The following is a 17,408-nucleotide window of genomic DNA, read 5'->3' as shown; positions in this document are numbered from 1 at the left end:
CAGGTTTTAAAACACATGCATACTGACTTCCAGGTTTCAAAACACATTACACAATTACTTAATTTTTTAAAATCATAACCCAGGAAAGATCTCTCCATAGTTTTTATGGACTTTCCTTTTCTTACTGAAATTTGTTAATAGAGCCACTAATTACCTTATTTTGTTGGAAAGAAATCTTCTGGAAGAAAATAAGGCTCACCAGATTGTGGAGAAGAAAATACTTTATTCTCAATCTTGCAAGAAGGGGCGCAGAGCCAGATATGGCTGGTGCCCCGAACAAAGAAAAATGACACAATTTATACCCCTAAGCCTAGCATGCAAGCTCTTCCTGTTTTTCCATAGATTGGATACTTCAGAAGTTACAGCTTATCTGAGATTTAACTTTCCCACGCAAAAGTTTGATTTAACTGCTTCTTCTATCACATTCCAACCATTTTAGTTTTTACCTGCTCCCCCCCTTTGTCAAATAAGGAATAGAATTTAGTGCTGAAATGGCACCGACTTAGTTAGCTCCTTCTTGGGCATCCTTCCACTGCCCATAGGATTGGCCTAAACTGGTCTCCTCCACTGCTGTCCAACCCGGGAGTGGGAGACTGAGGCAGCAGGCCGCCGGGTTACATCAACATTTTTCTTCTGTGAAAATTAACCTAATCTTTGTTTTGTTTTTTTTTTTTTTTTTTCAATTTATGGCTGACAAAGGTTTAAACTGGGAAATTACCAGGCAAACTGATTCTTAATTCCCTAGCCTAGTGGATAGGTTTAATCTGCCACACCTAGTCTTGCCTTAAAAGCTCTTGCAAAGAGGAGGCCCTTTCCCAATTGTTTCCATAATCAGATTTCTATGACTTTTTCATCCTGCTTAGTTCAATTTGGGCTTTAAGAATATTTATAAATATAACTGCATATTTAATTTTTAACAATTTGAGCAAATAGGCAGACATGAATAGTTTGACACAACAACATGACTTTAGTTACTTTAAACTTTTCAAAGACTTTTGAAACTCTTCTTAATTTGCACTATGACCATGCAGTTTACCACAAGAATTTTCTTTCTTACTTAATGGATTGTAATAACCAAAATGTTCTCAATGCCTTAGCACCATTTTGTTTTAGAACTTTATATTTTACCTTGAAATTAGCAGAATTTTGGATAAGCAACAAGATTAGTTTTATATATATTTACTGAGGCTATTTGAAGCCTCAGGGAGACAGACTGCTTTCTCTCATGAATTGCCACTCTTAGGAACACTGACCGTCAAGGCAGGAGACTTCTCCCCCTCCACCCCCCTTTTTGGTTTTGGAGATAATAAAACTCCAGTGGTCATTTAACCTTATTCTATCAGGCAGCAATTTATTTAGTTTACACTTGAATTCATGAGAGAAAGGGTTACTAATACCAGAAGAGGAGACAGTGATGTCCCAGCTCTTCTCAATTATGAAATAACCACAGGCAAAGGCAAAGGGCGAGGTTAGGCCTGAAGCAACCATAAACAAAGGAAAGGTTAGTGTAGAATTTACACTTAAATAATAGTTTCAGGCTAAATTCACCCAGCTATAATCTCAGTTATTGTCTTTCCACTGTTTTACAATATAAATGCATTTATAAATGATTTTAACTCTTAGTTACAGTTTTTATTAATTTTTAAAAAAACTATTAATTTTATAACACCTTTAAATACCTTTCATTCAACTTATAACATATTAAATGAACTTAACCATTACTTTAATTTTTCCTTTAAAGTGAAAGAATAAATCTCTTGCAGTTAGTTTGAAATAAAAGGCTACTTTTCAGGATTTGATTTCTAGAACATAAAATGTTCTTTTAAAAGAACTCTTCTTCAAACATTGAGGATATGATGAGGTTAAAGCACAAGAAGCTATTGATAAAATATTTTCTTTGTATATTGATCTTACCCAATTTAATCATAAAAATTTCCCTTCCACAAACCTTCTACACTTTCAGTATTCATTCAGGTTCTGTCCCACACTCTACTCTTTCCAATAATCAATCATTTTATCTTAGGACAAAATCATCTTCTGTTTCCTTAACAATAAAAACACATTCCATATATCCCACATACTAAATGACCAGGCAAACTTCTTACAACATATAATTGCCATTAATACTAAACAAGTTTGTTAAAATAATGAATTTTTTTTTTTCACTTTAAATACTTAGTAGCATGCAATACTAGAAACAGTTTTTTTGGAAGCAAGTTGGCAGGGAGATTGGCTGCCGAAAAAGTTTGTTATAAAATTGCCTTTTATTATTATTATTATCAATTCAGTTTTGTTAAATAATGACTTTCTGCAATTAGCCACTTAAATACCTTAAACAATGCTTTGTAAAACTTTTATAATTATTTATACCCTTAAGACAAAAATTTTACCTTCACAGAACACATTCTCTTACTTAAGGTTACTACAATACCTTCTAAGAACCTGAGCAGAATGCAAACGTATTTTGGCTTTGACACCCTAAGGAGGGAACTTTACTGCATTTATTCTGATTCTGCTTTTCACCTCCTTCACTTCCCCCCCTTCCAGGCAGTCGGGTGCACAACAAATAGGAATGCGGCTTATGAATAGAAGGGTGGACTCACTGGAAAGGGGCAAGCCGCTCCCCCCTTTCCAGCTCTCAGCCAAAATGGGCAGACAGAACCTACTCAAATTTGGCAACTCTCCCAGGAACCCAGCCGCCCTGACTGGGACATTCCCAACAGACTTGGGTGCTTGGCGCGGACACAGATGGCCTCCAAGCCCCGGCAAAGGGCCAGACCAGAGACAAGACACCAGAACATGCACAAACATCTAGACTCCTCAGCTTTTGCCCCAGAATCATTTCACCCCCTTGCCAATGGCAAGGGAGGGCTCCAGCTCAGCTGTAATTCTACTTCATGTAAGGACACAACTCCAACACTAACATTGAGCTGACACAGACAGAAGCACAAAGGTCACTAATCTGACTCACAAGTTTATATATTTATTTTCACCACGGCTGCCCCCACAGCCATCACAAACCTCAGAACACTTAACATTTGGTATAAAGCAAATTCATTCACAAATTAGCACCATAACAAAAGATTTCAGCTAGACTTTTCCACTGTTTAAACTTTACACCCAGATCAAGCTCCACCAGAAAAGCCGATCCATTTTCCTGTAACCAAGTTTTGTTTTCCTTAATCTAGACCAATTTCCAGGATATTAGGACTCGAACCTATAAATACCCTTCCTATTAAAATCGAGACTCCACTCCTTTAGTGGATATAAGACCAGTACCAGATTCTAACATGCAGTTAGACAAACCCAAAACACCAGGGCTTTTCCCCGGTTTTCCTCCTTTTCCCAAGCCTAGAGAGAACGGCTTCCCCCCAGCCTTCTGGGGCTACTAGGGTTCTCTCGGGAGGTGATCAGCCTCCCCTTCCTAGCAATTAAAGCTAGGGCCTTCCAGACTCTGCTCACCCGGGGAGTCTTACCTTCTTCCCTGTTCGGAGCTCTTTTTCGTTCCCAGAATCCTTCTCTTCAGACCTTCCATTGCCCCTTGATTTTGTCGGGAAGATTCTGGTGGAGCCCACATCTTTTCTGGATTTAAATTTAATCCAGGGGCGCCCAGATTTGGGGTTCACCCGAGTCCTCCCGGCTTCCTCGGGGATTTGGAAGGGGCAGCAAAATGCTACCGTCTCTGGCCTTCATTTATTGTCCCTTCGTGGTCGCCATTAATGTTGTGGAATTTAAGAGAAGTTCAATTATTTGAGAATAGAGAGGCCAGGACTCAGGAATGATTTTGAGAAGGAAAAATGGTTTATTGACGGCCGGCCGGACTCGGGAGCTTTCTGTTTGAATCCCGAGCCCGGAACAAGATTTTCAAACGTCTTTTATACAGAGAGGAAAGGCCAAATGGTCCCTTTGTTTCAGTTCTCAATAGGCTTCAATTAGCATATATCTCTTTCACATCTTAGGTAAGCTTTTAGCAAGGACTCCAGACATTTTAGATAAGCCTTGGTTTTTGCATTTCCCCTAAATACTTAAAGTTTATAGCCCTTGCTTTGTTAAACATTTCCTGGGACTGGAGCCTGCTGTCACCGTCCCTAAGGGCAGGACTGCAGCCTCTTACCGTTCCACACCCACAAGTCAAACAACTTAGTTATTTCTGAAGAGACACAAGTCAAACAGCTTAGTTATTTCTGAAGAGACACAAGTCAAACAGCTTAGTTATTTCTGAAGAGACAAAGAGCCTTCCACCCATAGCCCACATCAATATAATAATGATTTTAAATTTTAGTAAAAGTTATTTTCTTGAGTACTAGGCCACTTTAATCTATGTGACCACCTACATGCATCATAAAAGCTTACAAAATTTCTAAGGCTTATTATGCCACTTTTGTTGTTGTTGCTGTTGTTACAACCAGAAAATAAATCTAGAAATTCCTGTCCCAATGCACTGTAAGACAGGAAAGAGGAAAACCTTATATGATTCTAAAAAAGAAATAAAAATCCTTACTATTTGCAAGGATAGTAGATATCTAGGAATCCAAAATAACCAACTGAAAAGTTAAGAATTATAAGAGAGTTCAGTAAGATTTTTGGACCCAAGGTAAATATACTATTCAATTTCATTTACTTAGCTAAGCAGTTACGTGCTAAGAAATGAAATGGAAATAATATAACCAATAGAAACACAAATATGAATAATGTTAACAAAACATGTTTTTTAAAAAACTCTACAAATGCAGAAAGTAAGGGCACAAAGTTGATTTTCCCTAACCTGCCTTCCAAAGTCCAAAATTTTACCACCATTTCCCTGGCCATTTAGATACCTTGTGCTCTTAGGATTTCCTTCCTCCTTCCCTCCTTCTCCGATAGGTTCTGGAGTACAGCACTCAATTTTTTCTTCATTCTGTTCATTGTAAGCCACATATCTCTAACTGTAAAATGAGAAAGATGCTGTACCCATTTAAATGCTGATCTACTTGAAGTTCAGGAAGTTTTTTGGTGAGATAGGAGAAGTGGTGGAATAAAGACCATCATTTCTTTGCTCTCCAGTATTTTTATTGGATCTTCTTTGAAATGAAGCAAAGGAATCTGTAATAATTTTACTAAAATGAGAGATAGGAAAACTCTAGGCTCCATCAAGGGTTGCTATGTGATTTCAAATTTTAGTTAAAATTGCTCTCTGCTTTAAAGTACCATCAGGGACCATAGTGGGCATTGGTTTTGATCCTTGGATAAGAGGTTGTTCCCAGTCACAAAATAGCAATGCTATTACCCTTCAAATATTACTCTTTTCCAGACTGTGACAAAGACATGCTGATAGACATCCTAACTCAGCGCTGTAATGCGCAAAGGCTGATGATAGCAGAGGCATACCAGAGCATGTACGGCCGGGTAAGGTCTCTTCATCTTGACCTATTTCTAGAGTCAAACTCCCAAGAAATAGCAATACTCTCACAAAACAGTTTCCATAATATGTCGAGCTTACAGATTTCAAAGATTTCAGGATGCATTATACGTCAGAAACAGTTAACATCCCTCTAATATATTTCAAGGAGTACAAGAAAGGGAAATCATCAAGTGTATGTATGCGTGAGATCTGCTCACAATCACAGTGGTGATTCCACCAGTTCTTTCCAAACAATCACTCAACTTTAAAAATGAAAAGTTTCGATAGCCTTAAACTGTGCCAGTTGGTCCAATTAAGCTAAAAGTGTTGCTCTAGAAATGCCCCTGTGTAGAGCTTTAGAGATGGCTTAGAAAGGACTAATGAGCACCAGGTCAGAAAAATAAGATCTTCTCCTGCAATTCTCTACAGATTCTGGCCTAACTCTCAACCAACATGAATTCTCTACTAGCTTTTCTTCTCACAACATGCAGTTACAAAAACCATTTTTAAAAGAAATGGCAGTTTAAATATAGTTCAAGGCAATAGCTACCCATAGTCTTCTAAAGTAATCACATTCTAATTTCAAAGCAGGTGTCATTAAAGTGTCTTTTCTTTTAAACACCAGATTCAGAACAAAATCTCTTCAAGCCAAAAGGTCCTGAAATAACAATTACTTTGTAAAGTGAACATTATTAATGGAACTCTCTCATAAAACTTTATTCAGAGTTGGTCTGTATAAATTAACTCCAACTCTGAACCTCCGTATCTGAACTATAACATATGAATTAAAGGATAGCCCTATGTTCTAGAAAAAAAATAATAATCCAAAAAGTCACTACTGCTTGTGAAGTTAGTTGAATGAAACCAAAGAAAGAGGTAAGTTATGCCTTTTTTCCCTACGTGAAACTGTCACCCTAGCTTACATCCCCATAACACCAGAGCTAGTTTTCTTTTGAAACTGAATGTAAATGATATAAAGGTCGTGTTATTGGTACGCCAATACTGTTTTAATATGCACAGTGCTATAAGGAAGGTCACTTTTCAGTAGCTTTTTTTAACTCAGAAGTTTACATACATCTTTGCTTTTTTATGCACCAGGTTGGTGTAGGCTTGTCAAAGAAAATTTGTACCGACAATGTGAAATAGGCACCTTCAACTTTATTCAAAGCTTTATGCTATGGAAAAGAAGAGACCAAAAGGCTATTGTGGTAGAAAGAGACCAGAAGACTCTCATAATAGGGGAGAGAGGGAGGGCTCAGCTCCGCTGAAGTAGAGGACAGGAGGGTTTTTAAGGACAGGAGTAAGCTGAGGGAAGAGAACTGGGGAGGGTGCTAAATAACAGGTATGTCCAGTCCATGATGTTATCTCCTGATTTTACTGTGGAAACCAGGTGGAACATGTTCAGTCTGCATTCTGTAAGGGCCAGGGTGAGGGAGGTCAGGGGCCTAAAAACAAGAAGAGTCCTGCCTTAGGGTTAGTCAAGCTAAGAAGAAGTTAAGGCATCTTGGTCAGTAATACAATGGGTGGGGGATTTCTTAACCTGTACTATTTCCCAGGAGCACAGGGTTCAGGTAAAATTCAGTATGGTCAGTCGACAGCATTACTTTATCAAACTCTACAAAATTGCACTAAATCAATTAAGAAATGAGTGAGGTGCACACTCTCAAGAAATTTTAAATCTACTTAAGTATTTATACTCCAGCAGAGGACTGTCAACTGTATATATATAAAACATCTCAAGTGTGTTAAATTGTCACTTCTTTTGCTGAATAAACCATACCTCTTGGAAAAGCAGGGCTCATAGAGGAAACTGTATAACCTGAAAAACAGGGAGTCATGCTGGCCCCTCCCCTCTAAATTCTTTCAACATGCAATCAAGTTAACAAGACCTGGAAATTCCCTCTCCTCTTATTCTTGCCTTTTTGGGGCCTCACTTGTACTGTCTACCCTCAAGCCTTCCTCATTCATGCGCAGCCTCTGCTGGGTCTCCTAGCGGGTCTCTCTTCAACTCCAAGTCCCTCTCCCTCCCCACCATCCTCCACACGCCTACCAGAATGAGGCTTAAAATCTAAATCTTCACACCTCACTCTCCCTCTTTAATCCTTCAATGTTTATCCCATCTCCCCTCAGTCTATGTAATCAATTCAAATGCTTTCACAGGGTATATAAAAACCTTGATTAGTTTGTTTCCGCTCTCCGTCTTAGTCCCTTTCCACCTTCCTCCCATACCTTCAACTGCAGCCAAACTGAACTCCTTATTATAGCTCTCAGAATTGACGCTGCCTGCTCTCGTCCACTGTCACGGTGTTCCATCACTCTTGGTCACCTGATTCTCAATTCACACGCCACACACCGACTCACCCCCCAGGCATTTGACACCCTTTCTCCCACAACTACTCCCCGAAGCAGGTGGAAATGACTTGTGCTGCTACTGCATCCTTCACCAACCTTCTTCACAATACCTAATGACATACTAGTGGACTTGTTCATATCCGTTTCCCTTTACCAGAGTGTAACCCTTGAAGGTCCGAGTGCATCTTGTTCATCCCTTGAGACTGGCACAAGAGTCTAACCTACCTAGATGGCTCAGTTAGTGCTTGTTGAATGACAATGTGAAGGCCTTGCTAACTGGGGACTCCTCCAGTAAGATGCAATCCGGTGTGGCCTTGCCTTGGGAAACTTCCCATCCTGCCCCCCTCCCCCACCTGGCGAGGGGCTTCCAGCTGGGCTCGCAGACTTGCCTGGGGCAAACATTACCACGCCACTTGCCATACTGGGTTGTGTTAGCTTGGTTCTAAATCTTGCCAACTAGATCTTCATCTTCTGAAAAAGGGAAGGATCGCTGCTCTTCCTCCAGAGCTGAGCCCAGGGCTGCCATGGAAGAAGCACTTGGTTTGTAAAATAAGTGAATCCAAGGAATCATATTCCTCCCAGTTACTATTTCCTTAAAAAAGAAAAAAGAAAAGCATCTCCTTATTATCCACGTATCCACTCTGCAGTTAAAATGGCTCATTCTAGATTGCCTGCACTTCTCTTTTCCCTCATTTCCTGCTCTAGCTGCTACCAGGTCGGTTTGCCTGACCTTCAGCTAGGTCTTCTGGACTCTTCCACCTCTCACTTTCGGAATGACTTCCTCCATTTGGCCAGACTGCATCTCCTGCTCATTTCTCCTTTCTGCCTTGAGAATTACAAATTATCCTCTATGCTAATCATTGATATTTTAATTTTTATTAACATGGATAATCAAGGGTTGGCAGAATTATTTTATTAGCTGCCAAGTACAGTACAATTCTAGGCATACTCCGTATATACTTATTACTTGATATTTTACATTAGTGATGAGCTGCCGAGTACCATCAACAGCTGCTTTACCTGTAGCAGAAACTAATCTCTAGACTCAAGTGAAAAGCCCTTTGGAATGCCTCTGATTACACTTGTGAATGTAATTAATGAAGTCACTCTTAATCTTCCACACCAAAGCAAGTGCTAGTCTATTGGCAGTGCAATTAAACCAATGGAACAATTAAATGCCTGGGGGTGAAGTGGGAGGGCAGGTAGCTTAGGGGTATATTCATACGTGATAAATTGGCAATTAGACAAAGGTTCCTGAAAGTGTTCAAATTCAGCATTGAAGCAGTTTATTTCCTAGCCTCTCATCTAAAACAGGAATTATCAGCTCTGAAATATACTGCTTTTGGGCATTCATTTAACCCATGGCACTGTCTATGCAATTTAGTACAGAGACTAACTTGCCCAAAGTCACCCAAAAGTAGAACTTCAACAAAGGTTATATGACTCCAAATCCTGCCTCTGATAGCTTCTCAATAATACCAGTTGTTCTAAAGTGAATAAACACTAGACTTAAGGCAGATTTCTATACTGATAATTCCCACGCTGCTTTCAAGACCCTTTGCTCAAATGTGAGTTACTCAAGAGGGCCTACTCAGACTGCCCTATTTCAAACTGGAGCCCCCTCCAACATTTATGCTAGCACTCCAAATCCTCCTTACCTGCTTTTTCTTTTAACCATACAAGTATTATCATTTAATATAGTCCATAAATTACTTACATGCTAAGATTATTGTTTATCACTTTTCATCTCCACCTAGAATGCAAGCCCTACATGGGAAGGTGTCTGTTTTGTTCTTTAACGTGTCCCCAGCACCTACAACAGTGGAGGAACACAGTAGGTGTGCAAGAAATTAATGTGAACACAGGAAAAGTTCACTCTTCAAACCCATCTTGTTTTATAAACACATTTTTTCTTGTTACCTCCCAACTTCAGAAGGTAAAAATGCATTTTGTTCAATTTGAAGCATGAAAATACCTAGGATGTAGCTATCCAGAAAATTACCTTAATACTTTAGATGTAGAATTTTCAAGGCACTACTATCAGGAATATGTATTATATCTACTCCTCTATGCCTCACTTCTAGAGGTCGGAAGTGAAGGAGGTAGATGTGATTTTAGCTCAAAAGCTGAATTTCAGTCTAGTGTACCACTAGATCAATTTCATACACATGAATTAGATATAACTTAAAATGGTATAATTACCTTATCATTCAAATACATAATGAGCAAATATACTCCAGTTGGTGAAACTGGGAACTTAACCACCAGGAAAAAATAATTTATAATTTCCAAAAGTTTTTCCATAGAATAAATCAAAGTATTAAAAGTTTAGAAAACAACCTGCCCGTAGGTTTGTATTAGTCTGCACAATAATTCCTCTCTGAGATAACATATGTAGTCTCTGACAGGGAAAGAGAGGAGGAGGGAGGGAAGGGAAAATTAAAGATATTGCTAAAGCCAGAACTCATTTAGGTCTCAAAATACTCTCTAAAGGCAGTGCTATAAATTTACATTTCCAGCAGCAATGTATACACTGGCTCCCATTTCCTCAAGCCTCACCAACACTGGTTTATAAAACTCATTAAGTTTTGGACAAGCTCATGGATGTAAAATGAAGTTCACTGTGACTGGTTCTAACTTGTGTTCTCCCCTGATGAAATGTAATATTGAGCATCTTCACATTTGTTTCTTTTACACACTGTTTTCTTCTTTTAAGGTAATTCTTTCTATCCTTTGTGTAGTTGTCTTTCAGTAGCTTTTCATTATTGGTTTGTAAATATTTATATAATTTGGGTACTAGTCATTTATTGAGTATGTAGACTGAAAATATCTTCTCCAAATACATGGGTTAGTTTTCACGATACGTTGTAGACTCTTAGAACTGGGTTGCCTGAGTCATTAACCTATTTATAAGATAGAAAATTAACCTGCCAAGATGACATAAGTGCTGTAATAAGAAATGAGTCTCCTGGGTCAGAGACAAGACAATTTACTACTCACAGTAACAGTCTTAGCCAGTGTATAAGCATTTTTGCATGGGGTCCTTGAGCCTCAGTTTCCACAGGCCAATGTGAGCATAGCCAGATGGCACCTGTACAGGCAATGGGTTGCATTACAGAAGACAACTCATGAGCTTATAAAGGGCAGAATGCATAGCTTCCATTTGCTTAGGAGGGAGACATTCTCCACCTTCCAAGGCTATTCACTGAACAAACACTCTTAGAAAGGTAGTCTGAAAAAAAGGCAGTCATTGGCTCACTGAATAACACACAGAAATATGAGACCCACGGAGAGTTATCTCCCAATAATATCTACCCCTCATGCTTTTACTACCTTGACTATTGGCAAATTTTCCTAGGAGCCCACCAATTCCTGGGCCTCTCCCACTATTCTGACCAATAAAGTGTAGGTCCAAATCTGTGAATGTCTCATAGCATTTAATGAAAGCTGCTCTAAACAGGACTCTAAGCAGGAGAGGAGGGCAATTAGCAGCATGGCCCTCAACCATGTGCCCCAGAATCTAAGACCAGCTGAACTGAACAAATCCCATAAACCATCAGGGCCTATCTTAGAGAGGCAGGTGGATTTTTCTTTAAGCTTTGATAATGAAATTTCCACTTAATTTGAAGCATTAATCTAGATACAGCAAAATTATATGTGATGGCATAGAATTCAGTTTGGCCCACAAGGAGGAAGTCCAGGGCAATTCTATCATCCATCTCAACCTTGACCAGTGAGTTAAGACTGTCCTAAATACCTTCTAGGCTAAAGTGGTATAATTGTTCGCATCAACATAATTCGGGAACAAATTCTTTATCACTTGTTCCAATCACATGAGCCTACATCATAAGATAGCATGCAAATAAAGATCCACTTATCCCTCTGGGAACCAAGCATAGCCTCATTTCTTCCATTTCAGAGAAACCTTATGGTCTTCTGAAGGCTACATGATCTGCTGGCAGAATTTCCTGAAACACTTGAAGGTCTTTTAGGACCTGAGATGCAGGTCACCTAGTTTTTAGGAGAGAAGCAAGTTGAACCTTGCTTTCTTGCAAGAAATACAACCCAGGTGTGTACCCGGTGTCCCTGCAAAGAAAGTGTTATGTACAGTTTTGGGTGTCCCCAAGTGGGACCTATGTTAGTCAGGAGCACAGATTTAAAGGACCTCCTAGGTAACCTCTGGGCCAGCAAGTAGGCTTCAGAGTTTCCAGAGTTGCAGTTCATTTTTGGTTGAACTGCAAAAGGGTGGTCAGTTCCACCCATTTTGTCCATTCATGCCACCAGCCAGGTGACACTTATCTACCCCAAAGAATAACTGAGTACTGACTATAGCAATGGGGATGGAAAGACATGTGGAGGTGTCTCGGGAAGTACAAGGGCCATTTCCTAATATTTCCAGTTAAGATTAGTGTTTGGAGGGGGAGAGTTTTAGCTTTAATCTACCATGTTCCTTCAGAAGACCAAGGTGTTATTATTATTACCAGAGAAAGATTAACAACTCATATGTCCACTGAAAATAGTATCATTAAATAAACTGTGAAAACATCATTGGAGGTTTAAACAGCAAGTATCATTTTTCTGATAATAGAAAAGGGCATATAAGGTAAAAACAAAACTTTTCCCTGGAGCATATTCAGACAAGTAAATGTTAGTAATATTTCTACTTCCTGCCACTGGTTATCCATAATTAGGTAAAGGTAATAGGGGCAAGGAAGAAGGAAGAAGAAACTGCTGTTTTACTTTTATTTTAAATGGAGTGGTCAGAATAGCTGCAGCATGGGTAATCAGCAGTTTCATCAACAATGTAGAACAGCTCAATTTGAAAAGCAAGTACTCATTAGCTTAATGTAAGGCCAAGCTGTGCTTCCTATAGAGTCTGCTTTAGGGCAAGTCTTTGGAAAACAAAAAAGCAAAGGCAGTCAGGCTGGAGAGAGTCACACTTCAAAGGTTGCCTCTGCAAAGTTATTTATGTAACTCCAAGTGAGAATTTAAGATTTTAATTAGAGAACGAATTTGAAGGGTCCTCCGTGAACTTTCAAAGTTTAGTTATTTAGACATATTATTCAATAGTTACATTTCCAACTAAAAGTAATATCCCCTTCCCCATGTCACACACCAGTGTCACTACTATCGAGTGTACCACCTTCTATCTGCCCCCTTCACTAAATGAAACTGCTTGAGGACAGGGTCCTTGCCTTGTTTATCTTTGAATTGCCCAGAATGACTCCAAACAAATCCTTGATGAATTGCCAGTAGTCTTCATTCATTCATTTTCCATGTATTTTTTTTTTTAATACCAATTTTTTAAGTGCTACTGTGCACCAGGCATGGTTCTCTGTGACGGTGAAGAGCCATGAATGAAACAGAATAAATGCCCTGCCATGATGAAACTTAATTCCACTGAGGTGGGACAGGTAATAAAAGAAATTGGTAAAATATGTCATATGTTAGAAAGCATTAAATGCTATGGAAAAAATAAACCAGGTAATGAATAAAGGGAGTAGTGGAGGTCAGGGGTAATTTTAGAGGGACCAGGGCAAGCTGTACTGAGAAGTTGACACCTGAGTAAAAGGCTGGAGGTGGGAAGAGTGAGCCATGTGGAAATCCAGAACAGTCGAGGCAGAACAAAGGCCAAACAGCTCTGTCTAAGGCTGGAGCAGGTCTGCGATTCCAGATTCAGTAAGAAGACCACTGCAGAATCATGAGCAGGGAGAAGAGTATCAGGAGACGAGGGTAGAGAAGTAGGACTTTGTCAACTGTTCTAAAGACTTTAGCATTTGCATGGAATGAAAGACGGGGGGTGTTCAATTTCTTCTGAGATCAACTACTCAAAAGAAAGTTATATTTTATCCTGGGGTTTGAATAGACAGAGAGCATTTTAAGCAGAGGAGTGACTACTCAGATTTGCATTTTTACAAGATCCTCAGCATCACATGTGCTGTGGGAAAACTAGGGTGGGAGAACAGAAGGGAAACTATTTGGAGGCTGTTACAATAACACAGAAGAGTGATAATGGTGGCCCGAGAAGGGTTACAGCAGGAGAAGAAGAAAGAAAGAAATGTTTCTGAGTGTATCAAAAGCTGCAAGAAATATAGTATAATAGATCTCTGAAGTGGAGAGAGAGAGGCAGTCTAGTACTGGTGTTGCTGATAATTAGCCATTTCTAATCTGAGGCAAATTATTTAATTTTTGTTACTCATTTCCTTCAATTAAAAATATAGTATGGGACCAACCAGCAAGATGGCAGGAGAGTAAAGAGCTCCTAGAATCAGGTCCTGCTACAGGGCAGTTAGTAAATACCCAGTGCTATCTGGAGCTAGCTGAAGCACCTGTTTGGGGGCTTCAAGAGGTCAGAAGAGCATCCTGCAACATCCTTGAAGGAATGAAAGGAGGAGACTGCCCATCTGCAGAGAAGACCCATAAGTAGAGTGCTCCATGCCCCAGAGGTCAGTGCCCGTTCTCCACTGGAGGCACAAGCCACCCCGGGAGCTGTTCTGCAGCTGGAATTGAAAGTTCCACTTCCCAAAAATGGGGGAGGAAGAGACTGCTGGGCACCAACTTCAGCTACTGATGAGTAAATTCAGAGGGCTAAAGTATAATCCTGAGAATGGCTAAAGTTTGAGACTATCCAATTCAGAAAGAGGCCAGGAGCTGCCATCTTAACTCTGTGCCTGGCACAGAGGGATGCAGGATGGATTGAACATCACAGTGCTGGTGGCTTCTTTCCATCCAGATCAGATTGCAGCTCTAGCCTAGGTCCCAGTGCCACCTCCAGCAGGGAGGAGGCTGCAGGGATCTGCACCAGCCTCTCCAAGAAATTACCAGCCAAGCCATGGAGGTCAGTGATTATCCTACTCTGATGGTGCAAGCTGCCCCAGGAGCTTTTCTGTGGCTGGAACTGGAAACTCCATTTCCCAAAAGGAACGGAGGAAGAGACAATTGGCTGCAATCTTTGGCTACTGATGACAGACTCGGCTGGCTAATGTATAACCCAGGAAACAGATGGTTGTGAACCTGCCCAAGTAGGAAAGAGGCTGGTGGCCAACATTTTGACTTCACCCCCAGCATGAGGAGAAGCCAGGCTGACTGAAAATCACAGTGATGGTAGGAACTGGAATCTTTCACCCAGATTGGCCTGCAGCCGTAGCCTAGGCTGCAGCCCCACCTCTGGGAAGGAAGAGGCTGGTGAGCCCTGCACCTCCTATCCAGGTAACTGCAGGTACATTTGGCTGGCACTGACTGAATAATCAGAAGTCTACCAGGGCAACTGCAGTCATCAGGACCCACACTGCATAGATTGCTGCCCATACCTGCAGTTCCATCCCTGCCCCAAGCAGGGAAGAAAGGGGCATGAAGCTTCATCAGTCTCTCTAGGCAACTACAGTCTAGGTCTGCATGACTTGGATTACTCCACACAGCTCTGATTCTGTCTCTACCCCTGCTAAAGGAGAAAGTTGGAAGAAGCTTCATCAGTCCCTGGAGCAATGAGGGCAGCTTGAGCCTCCACAGCTCATAGCACCAATTACATCCTTAGCTCCTACTGCACAACTGGCAAGGGAGAAAGGGAAGAGATAAACTGCACCCAGAATAAGTACTCTAGTAAGCCAGTTGCCAAGATACCAACAAAAAATTACAGTCCACGCCAAGAAACAGGAAGCTATGGCCTAGTTAAAGGATCAAGATAAGCCTCCAGATGACATAATGGAGTTGAGACAACTAATCATAGATGTTCAAACAAATCTCCTAATAAATACAATGAGATGGCTAAAGAGATTTAGGATATTAAGAAAATATTGGATGAGCACAAAAAAGAATTTGAAAGCATACATAGAAAAATAGCAGATCTTATGGTTATAAAAGGTACAATAAATGAAATTTAAAAAAACACTTGAATCATATAATAGCAGATTTGAGGAGGCAGAAGAAAGGATTGGTGAGCTTGAAGAAATGGCCTCTAAAAGTGAACATACCAAAGAACAGATGAAGAAAAGAATGGAAAAAATTGAACAAGGTCTAAATGACAGCAAAAGGCATGCAAACATATGTGTCATGGGTGTCCCAGGAGGAGAAGAGAAGGGGGAAAGGGGTAGAAGAAATATTTGAAGAAATAATGGTAGAAAATTTCCCAACCCTTTTGAAGGACATAGCTATATGTGTCCAAGAAGCACAACATACTACCATCCAAAAAACCCAAATAGATCAACTCCAAGACACATACTAATCAGAATGTCAAATGCCAAAGACAAAGAATTATGAGAACAGCAAGAGAAAAGCAATGCATAGCATATAGGGGATATGCAATATCCCTTGGGAAATGAAGATTATATCAATAAAAATAACTAAAAGTTTCAAAAGAGTGGTGAAAATAAAATATGGCAGATAAAACTCAAATAGTCAGGAATAAACTTAACCAACAATGTAAAGAACTTGTATTCAGACAACCACAATCCAGTGTTAAAAGAAATTTTAAAAGACCTAAATAACTGGAAGAACATTCCATGTTCATGGATTGGAAGACTAAATATCATTAAGTTGTCAATTCTACTGAAATTGATATATAGATTCAATGTAATTCTGATAAAAATTCCACCAGCATTAAAAAGAAAATTGAAAACACAATTATCAAGTTTATTTGGAAGGGTAAGGGATCCTGAATAGCCAGAAACATCATAAAAAGGAAAAGTGAACCCTCATCTCCAGACTTTAAATCACATTACCTAGCTATAATGATAAAAACAGCATGGTACTGGCAAAAGACAGACACATAGACCAATGGAACCAAATTGATGGTTCAGAAACAGACACTCACATGTATGGTCAACTGATTTTTTACTAGCCTGGCAAACCCACACAGCTCAGGCAGAACAGTCCATTCAACAAAATGGTGCTGAAAGAATAGGATATCCATAGCCAAAAGAATGAAAGAGGATTCCTATCTCAACACCTTATCAAAAAATTAACTAAAAATGGATTAAACACCTAAAAATAAAAGCAAGAACCATAAAACTTCTAGAAGAAATTGTACAAAAATATCTTCAAGACCCAGTGGTAGTTCGTGGATTCTTAAAGGAGATAAGAGGAGGACTGAGATGGATTAATGTATGTAGAATGTATGTAATGTATGTAGATTAATGTAGCTTTACTGTAAAAGTGTGGAAATGTATAGAGTGTACAGTAACAAATAGTAACAGCTAGTTTATAAAAGGGGATGTGGCTGAAAACGGTAGTCTAGGTATGTGAATGCCAATTGGCAGAATGCTAAATAATCTAGGAACTGAAAAGCACAGTAAACCAAGAGGTGGATGGGAATTGTGATTGATGGTACATATGCAAGAGTGCCTTTTGTGAACTAGAGCAAATGTACATCATTACTGCAGGATGTTGGGAATGCATGGGAAACATACAACTCTAGTGACCTATGGACTGTGGTTAGCAGTAATAATATAATATTCTTGCATCTATGCAAAAAATGTACTTTGTTGATAATGAGGCAGTATGGAAAATGTGAGCCAAATGTTCACTATGGACATGGTAACAATCAGATGATATTATCTTATCTGTAACAAATGTTCCACCACAGTGTGGTGCATTGAAAGAGGGGTGTTGTTTGGGAATTCTACACATGTGCATGATTGTTTTTTAAGTGTACATCTTCTGTCATAAAAAATATATTTTA

General features: G+C 39.6%; 1 protein-coding gene across 1 annotated transcript in view; it reads left to right on the top strand.

Moving 5' to 3' along the window:
* Positions 1–17,408, top strand: part of ANXA10 (annexin A10) — a 78,787-nt gene that overhangs the window by 13,508 nt on the left and 47,871 nt on the right. The window contains exon 3 of the mRNA XM_058302378.1: positions 5,291–5,385. Coding sequence (XP_058158361.1) covers positions 5,291–5,385 — 95 coding nt within the window. The remainder of the gene's footprint in view (positions 1–5,290; positions 5,386–17,408) is intronic.

The sequence above is a fragment of the Dasypus novemcinctus genome, chromosome 1 (assembly GCF_030445035.2).
Source record: "Dasypus novemcinctus isolate mDasNov1 chromosome 1, mDasNov1.1.hap2, whole genome shotgun sequence".
Classification (NCBI taxonomy): domain Eukaryota; kingdom Metazoa; phylum Chordata; class Mammalia; order Cingulata; family Dasypodidae; genus Dasypus; species Dasypus novemcinctus.
This window is presented reverse-complemented; position numbering and strand designations above follow the sequence as displayed.